A 20,630-nucleotide genomic window follows, 5' to 3' on the forward strand; every position below is an offset into this window, starting at 1 on the left:
AGAGAGAGAGAGAGAGAGAGAGAGAGAGAGAGAGAGAGCACAGTATAAATGGAAAGAAATAAAATTGATATTTTGCTATTTTTTTTAACGGATATTATACAAAGTGAGAGAGAGAGAGAGAGAGAGAGAGAGAGAGAGAGAGAGAGAGAGAGAGAGAGAGAGAAACTGTGGTTTTACATCAGAGTCTAAGCACAGTAAAATGGATTCTGTAAGTGAACGACATTTCATTGATATTTTGCTATTTTTTCATTAAAGGATATGTATACTGTTTGAGAGAGAGAGAGAGAGAGAGAGACTGAAGTGTTTATAGATTGAGGCACACTAACTTGCTGGGATGAGAATGTTGAGAGTTGCTTATGTATGAAATTTGGATTTTAAATATTTTTACACTGATTAGAGATGAAACACAGTGAGAAAATATTCTCGTGTTTTGTTATATGTGATAGTCTAGTCAACTAAACTTGTAATGAAATACAGTACAACAAATCAGATAGCAAAAATATGGACGTCAATCTAGTAGTGTTGATTTGTTTATCTTGCTTTTGTGTTTTTCATTGATATTGTTTTCATTAAAGGATATGTACAGAACCATACTGATATACTATAGAGAGAGAGAGAGATATTATACGTTGTCACAGAAAAAAAATTACTACAGTACTGGAGCCTGGAGGTTTTGAGTTGCACATATGAAATTCGGATTCTAAATATTTTTATGGTGATTAGATCAATTCAGTATAAATGGATTCTGTAAGTGAAATAACGTGTTATAGATATTTTGCTGTGTTTTCTCAATAAAGTACAGGCAGTCCCGGTTATCGGCGGGGTTCCGTTCCAGAAGCAGACCTCCCTAGAGAGCTGGCTGTGCATTAGAAACAGCCCCTTACTGGACTCGCCCTACTATTTCCCACTGGATCTGGTCTGTAAGGCAATTGACATCAGGAGGAAGGACTCTAGAGATACTTTCTTCTCCCAGGCATTGTCTCCTAAGTCCACTCTAGTATCTAGATGACCAGAAGGCAGACTCCTCCTCTACCAGATGTGTCTTGCCACAACCCAGGTTCTGACAGCAGGGAAAGAACAGGACACTGGGGAATAGTGGGGATAACCCCAACCAGTCGTTTCCTTCTTCCCACTCATCTCATGGATGTAGCAGGAACAGAACAGGCAAGACAGGAGGTTTGAGGTGAGATGACGTCTCACACACACACACACACCATGCTGCCACGTGTGGGGGGGGGTTGCCTGGGGAGCAAGTAGTTGGTGTGGCAGCGATATCTAAGGGTAAAGTAGATGATACTGATATTTCAACAGGGATACAGGTTCCTCTTTGGACCAACGAAGCTGCCTCCGTCCCAAACACTGAACGCATTCCCCTCCTACAGGAACATTTAGCCCAAAGGGAGGGCCCTCCACCAGGATATAGATACCTTGCTACTGAAAGGGGTGGAAAAGACAGCAAATCAGAATTCTGCAGCCATCTCTTCCAGGTGGAGGAAGCATCAGGGGGGGTGGTGGCCTGTGATAAATCTGTTGGCATTGAACATCAACTTACACCAGATGTCCTTCATCATGGAGATGCCCAAGTCAGTCTTGGCATTGATCAGGGATAATGAATGCATGGTGTTCGTAAACCTCCAGGATGCATACCTACACATTACTATCCACCATGCCTCCGGGAAACACCTGTGGTTTGTCTCCCAGGATGTAGTAGTATCAGTTCACAGCCCTCTGCTTCAGGCTGGCAATGGCCCCACAAGCCTTCACCTGGGTCTTCCAGCTGGTGTCCTCCTGGGTGCATGCGAGATGGATAAGGCTGTGGCATTACCTGGACAATTGGCTGATCCTGGCATCATCCTAGACAAAAGCAGCGAGGGACAGATGACAAGATCCTGGCACTGTGAAGAGACTTGGAAGTGATAGTGAACCTTTCCAAGTCAGACCTTTCCCCCAGGTAGACCACCGGGTACCTGGGGATGTGAATTGACACTGAAGCAGTAAGAGAGAACCTGTCAAACGAGAGGAGCCAATCTGATGAGGATCTCGGACCCCTTCCTCTCGACAGCCCAGCAACCAGCGAAGCAGTGGCAGGTCCTTCTCAGACATCTGGTCTCCCTTGAGAAGCTGGTCCCCAGTGGCAGAGAGAACTGATTAACCATGTACAGGGAGTGCCACTCAGCTACCCACCTGCAGTGATGCTAGTATGCTTGAAAACATCCTGAAGGAGTGGGTTGCATGTCTGAACAACATACGTATTTCAGAGACTGGGCTGGAAGGAGAGAACAGAGCACATCAACCTCCTGCAAATGCAAGCAGTCTGGCTGGTGCTCCAGCACTGTCAAGATCAACTAGTAGAAAAGTCGGCAGCCGCAGTGAGCGACAGAACAAGTGCTAACCTTCATAAACAAGCAGGGAGGTACCATCTCCCTGGAGCTGAACAAGCTGACAGGTGAGATGCATGAGTGGTCAGAAGCTTGGGGAATGGACCTGACAGCCAGGTACATACTGGTCAAAAGTAATCTAATAGTTGACCAACTCGTTAGAACGTATCAGGTGGTAGGCACCGAGTGGTCCCTAGATCAAGGAGTAGCCAACAAGTTGATGGTGCTCTGGAAAGGCCTGATGATAGACTTGTTCACTATGGCAAGGAACACCAAGATCCCCCCGTACTGTTCTCCTGTCCCAGACCAAAGAGTGGCACTGCAGGGCATCTTCTAGTACCCCTGGGACAACATGGACATCTACGCCTTCTCTTCATTCAATCAGATGAGAAAGGGCATCATAAGCTCTTTGTGTCCCAGTGGCTAAGGATGAAATTCTATGGCTGCAGGTGGAGTGGTACTCCAATCTACTCCACCTCCTGATCAATGTCCTGAGAGAACTGCCTCACATCCCCATCCTTTGAGTTCAAGAACACAGAGGGAGGTTCTATAAGGCAGTAAGCTCCCTCTACCTACACGGTTGGAGGCTATCAAGCAGTTTCTCAGAAAGAAAGTATTTTATGAGGATGCCACAGACGCCATCTCAGACACCCTCAGACCTTCATCCGTCGGAGTGTATCAGGGTAAGTCGACAGTGTTCTGTAATTTGTGCCGTATGAGGGGTCACAACCCATTCAAAACCAATATGAAGGAAGTAGCAAACTACCTGTTGTTCCTATGTCGGGAGAAGGCCCTATTGGTCACAGCAGTTAAGGGCTACAGAGCCATCCTGGCCCACATCTTCAGACCAAGGAGTATAGATCTCTTCAATACTTGGGAGTTGTCTGCCATCATCAAGTGGTTTGTAACAAAGATCCTCTCCAGTCTAAGATTCCCTCCTTACATGCCCCATGCCCTGAAGGCATCAGATAGAGATCTGACATGGAAGACTGCCTTCCTCCTCTCCCTTGCCTCAGCCAAGAGAGTAGAACTACATGCCCACTTGTATATCATACACTCTGTTGGATATCCTCCCTCTCCCTGAAGTTTGTCCCTGTTGTTGAAGGGCTTTGTCAGGGACAACAAGGATGAGATGGTTTTGTGCCCAGTCAGAGCCTTGAGGTACTACTTGAAGCATATGGCCCCCACAGATCCACCTGTAGAGAACTTCATAAGTACAGGTCAGGAGAAGAAAGAGGTCTCTCAAAACATAATCTCATTCTAGTTATGGGAGGTCAACGTACGAGCATATACTGTAGTTCCTCCAGGAGGGAGCAGCCCTCCCACAGAGAAAAACCAGGCCCACAACATCATAAGTATAGGCTCCTCAGTGGCATTCAATAAGAGCCACTCTGTCCTACCAGTTGTAAAGACAGGTGTCTGGAAGAGACAGTCAACCTTCATGTCCTCTTACATGAGGGACTTGGCCCACAAGTCACTAGATACATTCACTGTGGGCCCAATAATGGTGTAAGAACGTTGTGCCCCAAGAGGGCTCCACTCAGGAAAGGAAAAGGATCATTGCAGCTACCCCTCACCAATTTCTTACATTTCCACCTTGGCTTCTGAAGGTAATTCAAGTCTCCAACCTTTTGCACATCTTGTTATCTTCTTACTTTACTGTCATGGTGACATAGTGACATAGCTCCTTTCTCATCCTACTGTCATTATATTGACTACACATACTTGAACTTACATTCACCCACCATCCATTTTAACACTTATTACTCCAGCTTACTGGTTTCCAGTTACCCTCATAAATAACACTTGCTCACATTATTATACTCTGAACTTTATCATGCAAAAACTTTCCAACTTTTTGTAGTTTCTCTTTACTATCCCAGATAACTCTTATCCAAAAACTTGTTCTCTTGATCTAATGCTATTTCTCTGACTTCTTACACCATTACACCCATAGACATACTGAAGAGCCATGGAGACATAACACACACTTGTCTCAGAACCTCTTTTCCACCGAACCAGTCCCTCTCCCACCTGCTTATTAACACCTGGCTGGCTTTCATCAGGACAAGTATTAATTGACCTCTAAAACTTACATTCTATACCATGCAATCTCAACAGCCTCCGTTTTGCCTCTCTATTGATTCTGTCACTTTTCCTGTTTACTTTCAGATTAATTTCTTCGGTAATACCTAAAAAAAAAAAAAATTGGTGAAGGGGTTTTATCTGTAATGTAATCCTTAAAAAAAATTGGGAGAGCAACTGTCAGTAAATTCTTTGTGAAACTACCATAAAAATTTTAAACTAAAAAACTGGAATTCTTTCACATTCTCTAGAGTTTTAGTGTCAATTCCATGAACGCCATGTGCATATCTGATAAAGCCCAAATTTTCTAAGGAAAGCTTTTGTTTGTGTGGAATGGAATGGAATATAAAATTTTGGCCAGATGCCAAGCACAGTGACCTATGAGATCATTCAGTGCTGAGAGGGAAATTGAGAGCAAAACCTTGCCCTATTTTCTCATTTATGAGAGAGAGAGAGAGAGAGAGAGAGAGAGAGAGAGAGAGAGAGAGAGAGAGAGAGAGAGAGAGAGAGAGAGAGAGAGAGAGAGAGAGACTTGCCTATTTTTGCCTATTTTTCCTCATTTATAAACTTATAATAATTGTAATTTTTGTTTTCAGTCACTTTGGTTGCTGTCATATTCTGTATATTAAAAAAGCTGCACAGTACTGTATGTATATTGAAAATTTTCATCATATAATGTTTGCTATCACATGCAAATTCATACATACGTGCTAGGGCTTGGTACCAATTCCATGCCTATATGGGGACCAGCTGTGCTCATTTTTATTTACTGTAAATATATATTTTATGCTTAGAAAACTTATAATCTCTCAAACTAATGTAAAGTTAGGTTGAGATTTTCATTTTTATTTACCAAAAAAGTAAGAGTAGTTTTTGCTGAGTTTTTAAAGTGATATGTTCATAATACCACAATGTTTTTTTTAGGTCTCTCCTTATGGTGTATGTCATTACCATGAACAGCGTAAGTTTGCAGCTATAAAATGATATAATGTCTATTGCATGTTCCCTTGAGTATTAGGTTTCATGATACTGTATAATGAAAATCCATGATACAAGTAGCTTCAACAATGTACATAAAATGCTTGTATAAATTCTGTATTTGTAGAGATATTTCTGCACTTTAATTTTTGCTTTATACCTATTTGTACATGAATCTAAGGATTTTTAATTTATATCTTAGGCTTCATGGAAGATTTTAGTACAAAATTTTGTACTAAAATTTTGTTTTTATTTAGGTTTTGAAAGATTATAGGTAGGAACTGTTTGATATATCAAGCATGAGATCTTTAGAATTTTCATATTTTGGTTTCCATATTCTACCTCACAAAATGTTAATTTTAGAATTCCCTATTTGAATGTAATTGAATTCAAAAGTGTACTTGCATAAACTTTACTGCATATTTTAGATAGTACTGACATCATTTTCTTTTGGAAAGTGGATATGTTAGATATTAGCTTTATTTAAATATTGAGTAATTAATCACCCCTAGAAGTTCGGTCACTTCCCACTAGATTATTTATTGCAAATCTGGAAATGGGACTTAGTGGTAGTCTTCTTGAGGCACAGTATTATATTAATATTGATAATTTGATATATTGAAACTGTTAATTGGTTATGGTATGTTATTAATCAACCTGTGAGAAGTGTTAATGTAGTACAGTTTACCATTTGTTTGAGGATTTGGCTGCCAGTCACCAGCCAGATAAGTACAAATTCTTCAGTTTAGAATGTCTAAACTGTCATGTTAGTTTTACTCATTAGACAGCCTGTACTGGTAATAATTATGTTACTGACAATAGTGATCAAATGGTCTGCTCTTGCTGTTCTTCTTGCCTCATTGTTGTTTTCATTGTTCTGTACAGCCTATGCACTTAGCAAAACCTACCCATAGGATGACTGTAGAATTTCAGTATACAGAAAGTCTAGTTTCCTGTCTTGTAGAATTATTCCATGCAAATCATACCACAGAATGAAATACTATTGCATATGAGAATGAGCAATTAAATTACACATCAGGACAGGTACAAGAGTGATGATGACATTGTAATGGCAATATACCAATAATAATAATTTTATAGGAGTAATATTGTAGTTTGGTAAAAAAAATCCATTGCAGTATTATTCATTGTATTAGTCATGTACTGGATTTCAGGTGTTCATTGTTATTAATGTATGCCCCTGTAAGGGGATACCACTTCTAGTGTGCCTTGCATGGCACACTATAGATGTTACTGAAGGTTCTTGGTAGTGTCCCTTTTGCTCCGGTTCCATTTCTTTCTGCCTTTCAGATTATATCCATATCCTTTTGTCTCTTCTGAGTTAGCTTTCAGATTTATTTAACTTTACCATGTTCCATTTCAATCCTCACTTAAAAACAAATCCTTTGGGCAAGTAATATAAATTTTGCAGTGAGACTCAGTGATCTTGTTAAACTACTTCATGATAATAAATCCAGTAAATCTTATGCCATCAACAGAGGGCAAGATATGTAATGAATGAGTATAAATACATAAATTTTTTATATTGGTGAATAGTACACTGCTATTTACAAACTACAACACATTTTTTTTTTGTTAACCCAATACTGTAATCATAAATAGCCTCTGAAAGACAGTCCCCATTAAGTATGCCCAGACCACCTTCCAGCATCCTCCGAGGCATTTTTTTTTTTTTTTTGCCAAGCTCCCAGGAGGGGCTGCCAGTTTATTAATAATGAGTTAATATGGAAAACCTGTTTTAATTTGTATTCATTATTTGTTCGTAATGAACAAACAGCCTGAAATGACAAATTTTTAAAGTAATTTGTATTTTTCCTGACATACAAACTTGAGGTCTTTACATGGGATTTACTTTCAGCGCAAGCTGGAGCCGGCTGTTTAACTTAAAATAAGGTGGATATTGGTAGTTGGCTACTGACGGAAGGGGAGAAATCCCCTCCATCCAGTTGGTATGTATTCACTTTACCTTTTGGCCAAGGAAGCAGAATGATGGGTGGCTAGAGGTGGTCCATTTATGTAAAGACCTCAGGTTTGTATGTTAGGAAAAATGCAAATTACTTTAAAAATTTGTCATTTGTTCCTACACATACACAAACACTCAGTCTTTGCATAGAGGAAACTTACTCCTTGGTGGGAGGATTCTGAGCAAATCTATGAACTGACTGGTAGTTTGCCTCACCTGGGGCTTCTTATCTAGTCATGTAAGATCCAAGAAAGGAGACCCATGCATCTGATCTGCTGAATATGTGTAATGTTCAACTGCCAAACTTCTGGGCCTTAGAATAAATGGAAGGTAACGTCACTGATTCGAAGATAAGCTTGGATGAACCCATATTGTCGGGGACAGTAAAGCTGAAGACAACCAACAGGTCTGTTCATTGTCAGTCCCTCTCTCCCCATACCAGAGAGAGGGTAGAAGTTACATCTATTAATCCAAAAAGAGCTAGATTATAGACAACATACTCAGTCACCTAGAACACTGGCATGCACGCCCATCCAGCAAGTGACAGCTTGCTAAACGTCCCTTAGAAGGGTATAAAAGAGGAGGTAGGAGGCCAGTCCCAAAGAAGGGTATAAAAGAGGAGGCAGGAAAAAAAGTTAAGTATACCTTAGTTTTACCAGACCACTGAGCTGATTAACAGCTCTCCTAGGGGTGGCCCGAAGGATTAGACTTTATTTTACGTGGCTAAGAACCAATTGGTTACTTAGCAACGGGACCTACAGCTTATTGTGGAATCCCAACCACATTATAGCGAGAAATGAATTTCTATCACCAGAAATAAATTCCTCTAACTCTTCATCAGCCGGCCGCGGGAATTGAACTCCGGCCCATCGAGTGACAGTCTGAAGCTCAACCGAGTCGGCCAACAAAGGGCTAGAGGAGGCAGGAGGCCAGTCCCACACACACCCTCTCTTTTGCAGCCATACACCTTAGGCGAGATGCCACCTGTCCTTAGAGATGGGTGATCTACATGACTGTTGAGCAGCCACCACAGATCCCAAGGAAAAAGAGTCCGAGGATCTACGGGCAATGTCCCAAAGGTAAAAAGGAGGCGAATGTGGTCTGTTGTGACCGCATTCCCTTCCTTAGTACCTGTCCGACAGGTTCTTCGTGAGTGCCAGGGGCAGGCCAATTCCCCTGACTTTATGAAATCTTGCCTGGAACATATTGTTGGCCACCATGTCAGCTGTAGAGTACATCCATTTGATCATTACATAAAGTCACACAAAATCGAGCTCCTAGACCACTTTTTGGCTAAGCTGGAACCAAAAACAAATTGTTGGCACTTAGTTTGGAGGTCAGGTCCTAAGTGGTAACACAAAAGGCCTTCTGGCATATGGTAGCCTTTAGGGTCCTTAGAAATGGAAAGCTCATACACTGTTGATCACCCGACGAATCTGGAAGACAAAGATAAGCAATAGGAAGATGAAATAGTGAAGAGGAGGTAGAAAGATCAGAAGTATATCCTTACCTTGGAAAGTCTTGAGTGGAGCCCAGATGCTGTAGACTTCAAGTTGCACATCCATGGCAGATTGGGAGCCATAACAGTAACAGCTTTTTACTCCAAAGGCAAGCAACTCACTCTTTAGGTACAAACACTGCAACGTTATATAACACAGGAACATTTGTCACACATGTGAGCTAAAGACGTGAAATGAGGATCATGAAGAGGATGAGGAATGATCCATTTTCCTCCCAACAGGTAAAACCTGGCCTCCATGGCAATCAAGCCTAACAAGTGCACATTGTGTTCAATATTATGCTGGTGAATTTTTGACAAGTTATTCTGATAGTACCAAGTACTTGCTTAAGAATGGCAGAGAGGTCCCAGATTAAACCTGAAGGCCAGTGATGGCATGTGTGACTTATGACCATAAGCTGGGAAAGGTTTTCCTGCAATAAATTTGAGTATTTCTGAGAGATTACCTCATGAGGCCAGTAGAAGATTGTACTCTTGGAGATTGGCTAATCCCTTCAACCAGTGTTGCACTCTCACTTGAAAAAGGACCCAGTGGCTCTCTCCAGAGAATTGAGGGAGGAGGCATTGGACAGGGGTTCAGACAGGGTGTGGTGAGGATGCACAAAAATAAATCAGTTCCCAACTGAGAGCTTTAGTATTAGTTCTAGGAATGAACTGGCCCAAATGATGAAACAGGTCTGAGACGTAGTGAGTAATGATTCCATAGATCCTTCATAGATGACAGCTTCTTGACATTCTTGAAAAAAAACAAATCAGCTAAAACTGGGACTGAGGTTTCAAGTGTCAGAGTACCCTGTTTGTTACAAGCAGTGAATCTTGTATTTCCCTTTTTAAAGGTAAGGGGTAAGATTATCTGCAAAGGGTGGTGATGATTGCTGTTGGCATCCTCTGAGGAACCTCATAATTCCAGATTATGCTGGATAATCTGAAAACACTGAAGTTAGGCTGCTTCAAGAGGCTCCTCCATATGAAAAGGACTCTGGAGGTCTGGAAACACTCCTTTTGTGGCCAAAAGAGAGAGATGATTATCATCCTTGACTTCATTGAAACCTGGAACTTCACCAGCACCCTGTGTAGCTGTGTAGTAGGCTGAACAGTGAAAGGCAGTAATGCTGAGGATGTCCCAGTTTGCTGGGTTTTGCTGTGGAGAACAGAACAGTGGTATTCTGGCATTCAATGACATGATGAACAGATTGTGCTAGGGTATTCCCCATAAATCCTTGAGGGTCCTACACATCCAAGGGGAGGGATCAAACTGATTGGAGAATTTGACAGTTTCCTTTGGGACATCTGGTAACACCTGCATAAGATGATGTCATGCTTCTCTACCTAAGCAAAAATCTTTACTGCCAGCAGGCAAAGGGGCTCTGACCAAATCCCTCTTGTTCCACCAGTAAATGACAGCAGTTGTGTTATTGGACATGACCCCCCCCACCCCCCAGGGGGTAGTGCCATCAGTGCACCTCACATGGTGCACTGTAGGCATTACTTGAGCGTTTTTGCAACATTGCTTTGGCCCTTAGCTGCAATCCCTTTCATTCACTTTACTGTACCTCTGTTCAAACTCGCTTTCTTCCATCTTAATTTCCACCTTCTCCTAACGGTAGTTTCATAGTGCAACTGTGAGGTTTTCCACCCATTACTCCTTTAAAACCTTTGTACTCTCAATTTCCCTTTCAGAGATGAATGACCTCATATGTCCCAGCACTTGGCCTTTGGCCTAAATTTTATATTCCAATCCATTCCATGACCCCAACATACATGGTCATGAATGCTTGAAGGCCAAGGAAGAGAGATTGTGACTCCAGGGAGTTGATGTGTTTCTACCTCTGCTCAGATGACCGCACACCATTGGACTGAAGATCCAACAAATTGACTTCCCAACATGCCTTTGGTTGAGGCATCTGCAACATCAGCAAGTCAGGTTCCAGGTGAACTAAAGGAATACATTTCATCAGATTATCTACACCTTGCCACAAATGAAGGCCCCAAAAGATGCCCCCCTTGATAAGAACCTGCATGTACTGTGACATTGTTGCTACCTTCCAACAAAATGCCAGCTTAAGCTGGAGGCAATGGGTCCATAACTGACTGTGGAAAACAAACTTTTATAGGTAACCAGATAACAGAAGCTTTCACAACTTGGTTCTCAGGAGGAAATGGATCCTGTCCTCTGATGGCCAGACCAACTCTTGGCTGGTGGAGACCCTCATTCTGAGATACAACACTTATGTGGAAGGGAACAAGCCCAACTTCTCTGAGTAGACTGTACGTCCATGGACTAACACAGTTACAGAAGAATGTCCACCTGCATCTTTAATTCCTTGTCAGAAGATGCCAAGATTAGCAAGTAGTCCAGGTAATGCCAAAGAAAAAGACCAAGATAATGTGGCCACTGAAACCAGAGTTGTGGTTCAGACCTGAAGAGCCATGCAGAGACCATAGGGCCTGGAACTAGTACATTCATTCTTAGCTCACAAAGCAAATAAACTGGATGACTCATGGAGATGTAAAAGTAGGCATTCCTTATGTCTAGAAAGATAAGTCCCCTCTTCACACTAGTCTTCTCATGGACTTGAGGATTCCATTAGAAGGGGAAGTCAGATGAAATCACTTTTTGAGATGGCTAAGACTTATACTGTACTTGGTTTCCAACTAGCAAAAGCCTTTCAATACAAGTAAGAGATGACTGTAGAAACCCAGCTTCCCAGGTATGCCTCTTCAATGGCTCCCTTTACCAGCATAAGGGTAAACTCTTTGTTTAAGATGTGCTTTTTCTCCAGGTTGAAGGGATAGGACTAGAAGGTGGCCAGTAAAGTCAGTGGTGGTAGTACTGCTCCAAAGAAAGAACAAGCAGGCAACCATGCATTAGCAAGCATGTGCAACTGTGATCAATCATGAGTAGGCTTCAACCATGATCAGCTGCTCTAATTAAGGGTTACAATGATTGTCATCACTCTTGGCAGAAAAGCAGTATCAATGTCAAGACTTTTTTTGGGCAGAGGCCTGCAAAAAAATAAAAAGTCTTTAAATGGGCATTCTTCCTGCACTTCAGGTGGTCCAGAGACAAGGAAGGTGATGAAGAGGAGGAACATGAGAAGGGCAAAGCATGCTTGTGCTTCTTGGGCCTCTCCAACCTCTCCAAGGGTTACCAGGGATGGAATCAGCACAGGCATCCTCAAAGACAGAAGTTGCAGCAAGAATGCTGAAGCAGGAACAGCAACATTTATCTCAGTTGGAGAGGCAACTGCCAAAGCAGATGTGTTCACTGAGACTCAAAAAGGTGTCAAGCTCTTGGACATTGCCAGGTCTCCAAGAAAATAACAAGGGATGGACTCTCATTAAACCATAGGAAGGCTACAGCACCTTCAATAACTCCCTCATTTTATCAGGATGCCTCAGAGGAGTAAGCACAGCAGAAGCAGGAAATTTGGGAATAAAGGAAGTATCAGTTGAAGTACCAGTTCCAGGAACATCCACCACACCATTCACTGTCCCATCCCCGAGAAAATCCAAGTTCGTCACCATCCAGCCTAAGAGTGCCTTCCATAGACCAAGCAAGGGAGGAGATATCAGACAGCAATCCTGTGCAGGGGAAGCAGGGGTCATCATGAGACTACTGCTGAAAGCTGTCAGGGAGAACAGAGGTGTGTTGCCATCAGAGGATACTGAAGGGACCCTCTTCAACTTCTTCCTGGTGGACTTGTGCTTCTTCCACTGAGCAGGCAATCAAGAAAAACTATTAGGTTCACAGACAATGTATGCTTTGACCTCTGGAACAGGAGCACACACAATAAGGGTCATTGTTCACACACACACACACACACACACACACACACACACACACACACACACACACACACACACACACACACACACACACACACACACACACACACACACACACACACACACACACACACACACACACACACACACACACACCTTCTCTGATCATGCTTCCTCACATGAGAAGAATCAGGCATCATCATTTGTGCATTACCACAAAAACAAGCCAGAGTCTTCAATTGATAGTCAAAAGGGAAGTAAATAGATTCAACAACAACAGCCACTGTAGAAATCTGGCTTTAGTGAAAACTGCCACTGGTTTATTAACTTGTTACCAAGCTTCATTGACCAGACCAGCTTTTGTGGAAGCAAGGGCCTGTATCCTTGTAGGAACAAAGTAAAAATTGAGCAGTTACACAACAGTGAAGACAAGTACAAAACCTTAAGACTTGATTAAGAAAATTCAAAAGTAACCTGTTAGTGTGAATCAGAAAAAGAAAAACTTTGCAGTAACGATTTATGAAAATTCAAAGGTAACCTGTTACTGTAAATCAGGTAAAGAAAAACTTTGCAATGGCAAAAATTAATACTGGAATGCCAAAAATTCACTATTAACAAATCTTATGAAATGTGGTAATAAAATTGCAATCACAAATTGAAAAACAAACAAGCAATCTCCAGAATGGAGAAAGTAAAGAAAAAAATAGACATAAATACCAAATGGATGAAAATGAATGGCACAACATAAAATACGTAACATATTGGAGCTCAAAAAGATGACTAGGTCTAATAAAATGTAGCAATGTCAGCAAATTAAACATGGGACCTGAAGCATCCACATCCTCCAATAGCATATGTAGATGTCTGGCAGGTTTTTGTATGGCAAATAAACAGCATTATATTGCAATTTTGATCATATTTGTTAATGCTAGTCCATAACACCCCATTATACCCAGTTTAAATAAACTATTTTCAGCAAAAAGAGGCCTTGCAGACCTCTTGTTAGGCATTGCAGTAATCACAAAATCAGATGTAAGACATTCCAAGACACTATGCAACAGAAGCAATGATAACTTGCCAATTGTTGTGGTCATGAAAGAAAGGGAATGGTATGTTGGGACTTACAAAAAGTGGTACTGTGCAAGTACCAAGCTCTATTTTAGCAACTTGGGGAGAACTAGACAACATAGAATACTATTGACAAGTATGACCACAAGAGCTACCATCACCCAATGAAAATAACTAGTCCGTAGTCTCCATTATATGTGATCAGCCTACTTGAGTATACAAGTCTTTTCAATTTTATCTGTGTTGAGATGGTCAGCCCAGTCCATGGTCTTAATCATGATGTCTTAATCAACAAAAAATATTTCCAAGTACAGAGTAGTGTACTGCACAGCAAAATTATAAATATTTAAAATCCATTACAAATAAATTTTGCTGAAATCATATTCTTTCTCAAGTCTTTACATTCACTGCTAGAGGGGTTTATTATGTGTCTTTGTATTTGTCCTTTTAATAACAAAACAATGTTACTTCTTTTAACACAATTTTACATGTGATAGGATGGACATGCAAAATATCCTATATTTTTAACACCTTTTCATTATGGTTAAACAGCTTCAGTACATTTTTTAAACATTTTCTTAAGGATATATATACTTAATTTCATTTGTTTACAGCCAAACACGTTCAAAAACCCTGTGTACGACAGTCTGTACAGCGAGGGAGCTTCAGCAACCATTATGCAGGAGGAGAAGACTGGGTTGCTACAGTCCGACCCTCTGGGCGCTCTCGACACAAGAAACCAGAACATTGGGTCCAAGTCTTAACCCCAAGTTTTCCCACAAATCATCATCTTCAACATAGTAGTAACTCATCTACTTACATCGATATTTAATTAATTATTTTGCCCTGGTATATAAATGAAATTTTATATATACTGTATATGTGTGTGCATGAGTGATTGTAAGGTAGAGCAGTAAATACTTGTAAATATTAAACTTTGAAAGCTGATGAGGTGAAGACTAGGTTAGGATCTGCAGATACTCATAGGATATTGAATGTTGTAAATGATAATGTGTAATGTAAGATACAGAATATGTCATGTATATACTTATGAATTATATGCTCACCTAATCCTGCCAGTGTTTAAATCTGCGAGATATATTGCTGCATTTCCATGCAGGCATGAAAGTGAATTGAATTTGACATTTTAAGAATATTTGAATTTGATAGTGTTAGGTTTTTAGAACTGTATTAAAGTGTAAATATGTGACTTTATGCACAAATAGGATTTGTGAAGTTTTTATGACGTCTTGCTTTATTTTTGCAAGTACACTATACATGAATGTAGACTTCGAACAGTTTACTTATAATGCAGTTCATTGGCATAAGTCATTCAATGTAGAATAGAATTTGGCCATTACAGTATAAATCTTTATTAATCCGGAAAATCATAGGTTGTTTGTAGATCACTGATTGTATTTTATGCTGACAGTAGATTTTTTTATTTTTCAGATAATTATCTCGGAGTAGTTTACTATTCATATACAGGCAATCCCCAGTTATCAGCAGAGGTTCCATTCCAACGGCGTGACGAAAAGGGAAAATCGCCGATAACGATTTTCGGTGCTGATAACCGGAGATTGGCGCCTCTGTTAGGTACGTATTGGCGCCAATACCCGATTATCGGTGCTGATAAGCAGAAATTGATTTTCGTCGCTAGACAAGCACTATAAAACCGGATTACCGATAACTGGGCCCGCCGATAACCAGGGACTGCCTGTATCATGTTTTTGAATGATGTTGATTGTTTGTATTTAGATTACTGAACATCTTTTTGTGGCACAAATATGCAAGATTGTCTGAAGGTTAATATATTTAGTACCATAGACTAATATCACAAAAGTAATGGTAATCATTGATTCTAAAAGTATGCTAATTGCTGAAACATATTTATATAAGGAAACTTTCTTGATGTTTTGTCACGCAGCTATATTCATGTAATCCACCCAAATAGAAGATACTTCTACTTATTAAAATCTTAAAATCACTTATGGGAAATTACTTTCAGAAAACAAAATAATGTTAATTAAAAAAGTGAGTGTACTCTATGCCTTACTAACTGAATGAAGTAAATACTTCCATTTTATACACAAAGTAAATATTGGATCTTGTGTGTATGTGTATGTTTGATAATGTCTTTGTAATATCTATAGTTTTCGATTCCCAGAGGTATGAACTTGGCTGGCAAACTTGATATACAGGTTCATATCATATTTTTCTAGTAGTGTTTTTAACATTTTTGTAATATAAAAAAATTTAATAACAGGGCTAGCAGGACATTGAGAAGCTGTATGAATATGCTCTCTTCAGAACTAAAAGAAAACATTCCAGTGATTTAAAGCTAACTAGATTACTGCAGTAGGTGTTTGATTGATATGTTGAAAATTGTAATATTGGACCTCATAAAGATAGGGCAATGAACTAGTCATAATTCTTGTTGATTTCACAGTAGGATGACCATGCATTAAGTTTTACGGATTTCTAGCAGTTTTCTAAATACTGTTCTTAGAAAAGTTGCTCCTCACAGCGGTTAACATATAAGATTCACCATAGGGGAGATAGTGAAGTCTTATTTAGTAAATTAATATTTTTGTAGTCAGCGTTGTAGCATAAAAGAACAGTGAAAAGAACTGCAGTACCAAACTAGAAACAGTTAGTTGGAAAAGGAAGATGAGTATAGCTTTATTGGTTCAGCTATGTGCCTTCATATGTGTGTGAAGAAACCTCAACAAATATTTTGAGTTTATGTGGTTTTCAACATAGAGGCAGTTGTATTTAAGTAGTAAAGCTAGCCCAGTTTTACTGATGCCATAATGTAAGATCTTTACTATTGTAATTATTGTGTTAAAGCCTTTTTGGTAAAAAGTTTTGATGTTAATTAGGAATTGGATAACGCACAATACACAAAACAATCAAAAGTTGGATTATTTATGTCATTTTGCTACTATAGGAAATTGTTACTATAAGTTGGAATTAGCAGAATTCAGATTAAGATCTAATATGGTAATGTGCATGTTTGTCCAGGCTTTTGATTCAAGAGTATTTTTTAAATTGTTTTGCTCTCTTGTTTCTAGTCAGCTAGGTCACTGTTGTACATGTATTTTTCATTTTGTATTTTAAAAAGCTTGTTTCTTAATTACTAAGACTTACTAGTACATGTTTGGTAGCCGTCAGCCACTAGATTAAAACGACATGATTGCCTTTGGAATCTGTTCATTTAGGAAAAATAAACCTTTTGCAATTGGCTGATATTGTTTGATTAATAATTAATGCAGACTTTCCTATACCCTAACCGTTTAAAAGAGTGTAATTGATAATAAAGTTTGAATCTTGTGCAGTACTTGAAACTGTGGCAAAAGTCTCGAGAAATTTGTTCCTACATGGTTACAAACATCACCTTTTATATGTAGGAGTATTCTACAACACAAGCCGATGATCGATTACTGAACTTGGTAACAAGATAGTTAACTTACGGTTAAGGGCGGGTGAGTGGGAGAATACCCATCATTCACCTACTGACACACCAGCCTTCAGGTAGAGATGTTTCCCTGCTCCCTACTTTGTATATTCACTGGATTTGAACAAGTATCTTACCACCAGCGCTGCCCTGCAACTGCATTTGCTTATTTTTTAAACAGTTTTTGATAGTTTAATGTGTCACTTTGGTCTTGTTTTTCTTTCATTAGGGAGAAAAAACTAACAATAGTGCAAGGAACTTGAGCAGCCATGTGGTTGCTTCGTGTCCCCCCCCTCATTGGTGGACCCACATAAGTATTACAGGGGTGTACTCATTTGGCATGAGTAAGGCTGGGTCTAATCTTTCCCCCCCTTCCCTGACACAAGCAACCTGTTCCTCTCCCCAGTGAGAGAAGTCTGGTAAGAGGAGGAAGAATGATAAACATGCATTTACCAGCTTCTCTGGGGAACAATAGTCCCCAGGTGTTGTCACTGAACCCAATTGGATCTTTTTGTCCCCAGGTGTTGTCACTGAACCCAATTGGATCTATCTGTTTCATGTTGTTTTGTCAGGGGATAAGGAATCATGATGCTCAAGAGCTGCTGTCATGAGTGTCTACAGAGATATAGCCTACTCTTAATAATCCAGATAATCCATCTTTGGCTGCATTCCTCAGCAACCAAATAGAAAATAAGAAGGAAAAATCTGACTCAGCTGCTGTTCCAGCTGCTTCAACAGCCTCCATGGTTTCTTCGTCTACTGTAAAGGAAGGGTATCCTCCAGTTGCAGTAATTCTTCATACCTCTCAGGGCTGTCACCTCAGTGTATACCCACTGAGACAAGAGTATTGCTCCCTCCCCATTCCCCCATGCATGTGCTCTCAGGCTTACACTAGGATGGATCTGTGCACCCCCCCCCGGACTCTGCCAGTGCTGGGTCTGTTGACCAAGTACAGGTTGCAGCTTTGGGTAGACCCTACCCCCCAACATCTCCAAGGGATTGCAGGGGGAGGGCACGCATAACCTGTTTGCTCTGCAAGTGCATGGTTTGTAGAATACAAACCTGGCAACAAGAAAGTTTTTCAGTGTGTGTGTGTGTGTGTGGTCTCAGGAACATGTGGAATCTCACTCAACAGAGAGGTCTTCTTTGAGCTTTTCAACCTCTTACATGTGAGGTTCTCTGCACAACCTGAGGTGCATGAGAGAGGTGGTGCAATTTTTCATTCTTCCCCCCATCTTCCTACTTGGTTGTGACCAAATATAGGAGAAGAGGGGCAGTGGGGTCTAAGTCTGAACTCTATTCACACAGCAAAACCACTGAATTTTGTCTGCCTTCTCTGACAAGAGGGCTTGCCTGGTTTGACATGAGATCAGGAACAAGCAAGGGACCAGAAAACTGGTGTGACCCCCTCTTTGCCTGAAGAAGGGCCAGCTACTAATGAAACTGAAGTAGTCTACAGATTTGTGAACCCCATTTCACTAACTCTTCGGAGTGTAGGGAGAGTCTGTGACCTTGAACTCTGCACATGTGCACTGACTCTTCTCCCTTGCCTTTCTAGGCAAGTGCAGTTAACACCACCACCTTTCTTCAGTGTGCATGTGACTATCAGGGTGAACTGATATTGGGTTGTTAGTGACATACAACAGACCATTTACAGTACTGGGAAGATTGATTCTTATGTTATCACATTGCATCTAGACCAGGGTAGCAACTTCTACTGTTTTCTTAAGTGGCCTTTTATCAACCTAAATTGGGTAGCTGTAACATCCTCTCCACAGGTGTGTAGGCAGGCTCTATTGTGTGCAGATATACAGGATGCTTGTACTGTGATATTACTCTTACAAGTGACATTCTAGTCCAATGACTCGGATTTGTGTGTTAGCACACGAAAACTTTTTGCTTCAGTAGGTTTGGTTTTGACCGATCACATGAAAGTATAAAGATTTTCTATTGTGATTTGAGAGGCTGTCTGTTAATCCAAATCATTATTGTGACAAAATCTATGGGCTGGTGAACCATGACCTGAGAGGTTATATCTCCGTCATCGTTTTTTAGCAGTCAGCACTGACTTTGCCATTCATGTATGTTAACTCCCAAAGAGAACTCAAGGTATTGATATGTCAGCCTTTGGGAATTTGTACTTTTGGAGGACCTTCCCTCCTTGTCCTGTCGTGAACCTTATTGAATGGAATCCTTGAAGGGTCACTAATGAGGCAAAGGAGTTGTTCTGACTGCTATGGCTGTTCTGCATGTGGTGTTTTGGATCAGGTTACTTTCTGATCTTGTGCATCAGAGATTCCCTGTTATCCAGTACTTAACTTCCTTACAACAGTGTAGGATGCCTTAGTGGCATCAATCATGGGTACTTCCATAACAAAAAGTACTTCACAGCCTATTGTTCTCGCATGAAGGGAGGAGAAATCTCTTCATCAGTTCACTGTTAGACTCTACATAACCCCTTGCAGAGATAACACGGAATCGGTAGTGGAGAGGGAATTGAAGTCCCAAGTTCTCTATTCCACTACCCAATATATTAGCAACCCTTAGTGGTAGCAGTGATCTGTAGCCACTTTGGCCCTTTGGGTACAGCTAGGCCTTCAGGTTCTTGGATTGGGAAGTTAGCTAACTTCCCTAAACCCAGACCAGTATCCCAGCCTTCTATTCTTTCAGGTAAGAAAGGAAAACCTCTCTTCCACCCTACCCCCAGCTACAGATCAGTATTGTTACTATGTAACTATCCCATTATTTTGGCTGCCACATTTAGAACGTTGCTTGTCTTGCCTTTGGTAATAGTATGAAGACATGTAAAGGAGTCCTGGATACTTCAGGCCTCCAAGGCAAACACCATAGTCTTATCAAGACTACTGCCCTTCTTTATCTCTGACACAGATGCATCTTATCTTACCCTTCAGATCCTCCAGAATTTCTAGCCTTGCCACAAGGGTTTAAAGAGACGTTGGAAAAAGGCACTGGAAGTCGCCTCTTTTGAGAGTGAGGTTGACTGGGACTGGGGTCAGACCTTTGAACCCTAACCATTATCTGGAATGCCACAAGCTGTGCAGTAGTCTGTCTGAGGGAATCTCTCCATGCTTAGACAGTTCCAAGAAACATGTATTATCAAGTACCTGTCTATCAGAACTGTAACTTTCCCATCTTCTTGTATGCTACAAGACCATTGACTCTAAAATTCTGTTTCTAACCAAAGAGTTTTGCAGGTGTTTACTAAGTTCCCACATGAGTGCTGTCTTAGACTTTTCCTATGTATACACCATGAGTGTTACCTGGTCACTGGGTTTCTCCTGGGCTTCTGCCCCAGAAATGAGTCTTCCTACTTCCTTTTAATAGGTTGGGCAAAAGGATAGAAGTTTGATA

General features: G+C 40.7%; 1 protein-coding gene across 1 annotated transcript in view; it reads left to right on the top strand.

The window, feature by feature from the left end:
- Positions 1-17,047, top strand: part of LOC136838573 (low-density lipoprotein receptor-related protein 1-like) — a 496,729-nt gene extending 479,682 nt beyond the window's left edge. The window contains 1 exon segment of the mRNA XM_067103732.1: positions 14,416-17,047. Coding sequence (XP_066959833.1) covers positions 14,416-14,565 — 150 coding nt within the window. The 3' untranslated portion in view covers positions 14,566-17,047.
- Positions 17,048-20,630: the final 3,583 nt, after the last annotated feature.

Source organism: Macrobrachium rosenbergii, chromosome 5, assembly GCF_040412425.1.
Source record: "Macrobrachium rosenbergii isolate ZJJX-2024 chromosome 5, ASM4041242v1, whole genome shotgun sequence".
NCBI lineage: Eukaryota > Metazoa > Arthropoda > Malacostraca > Decapoda > Palaemonidae > Macrobrachium > Macrobrachium rosenbergii.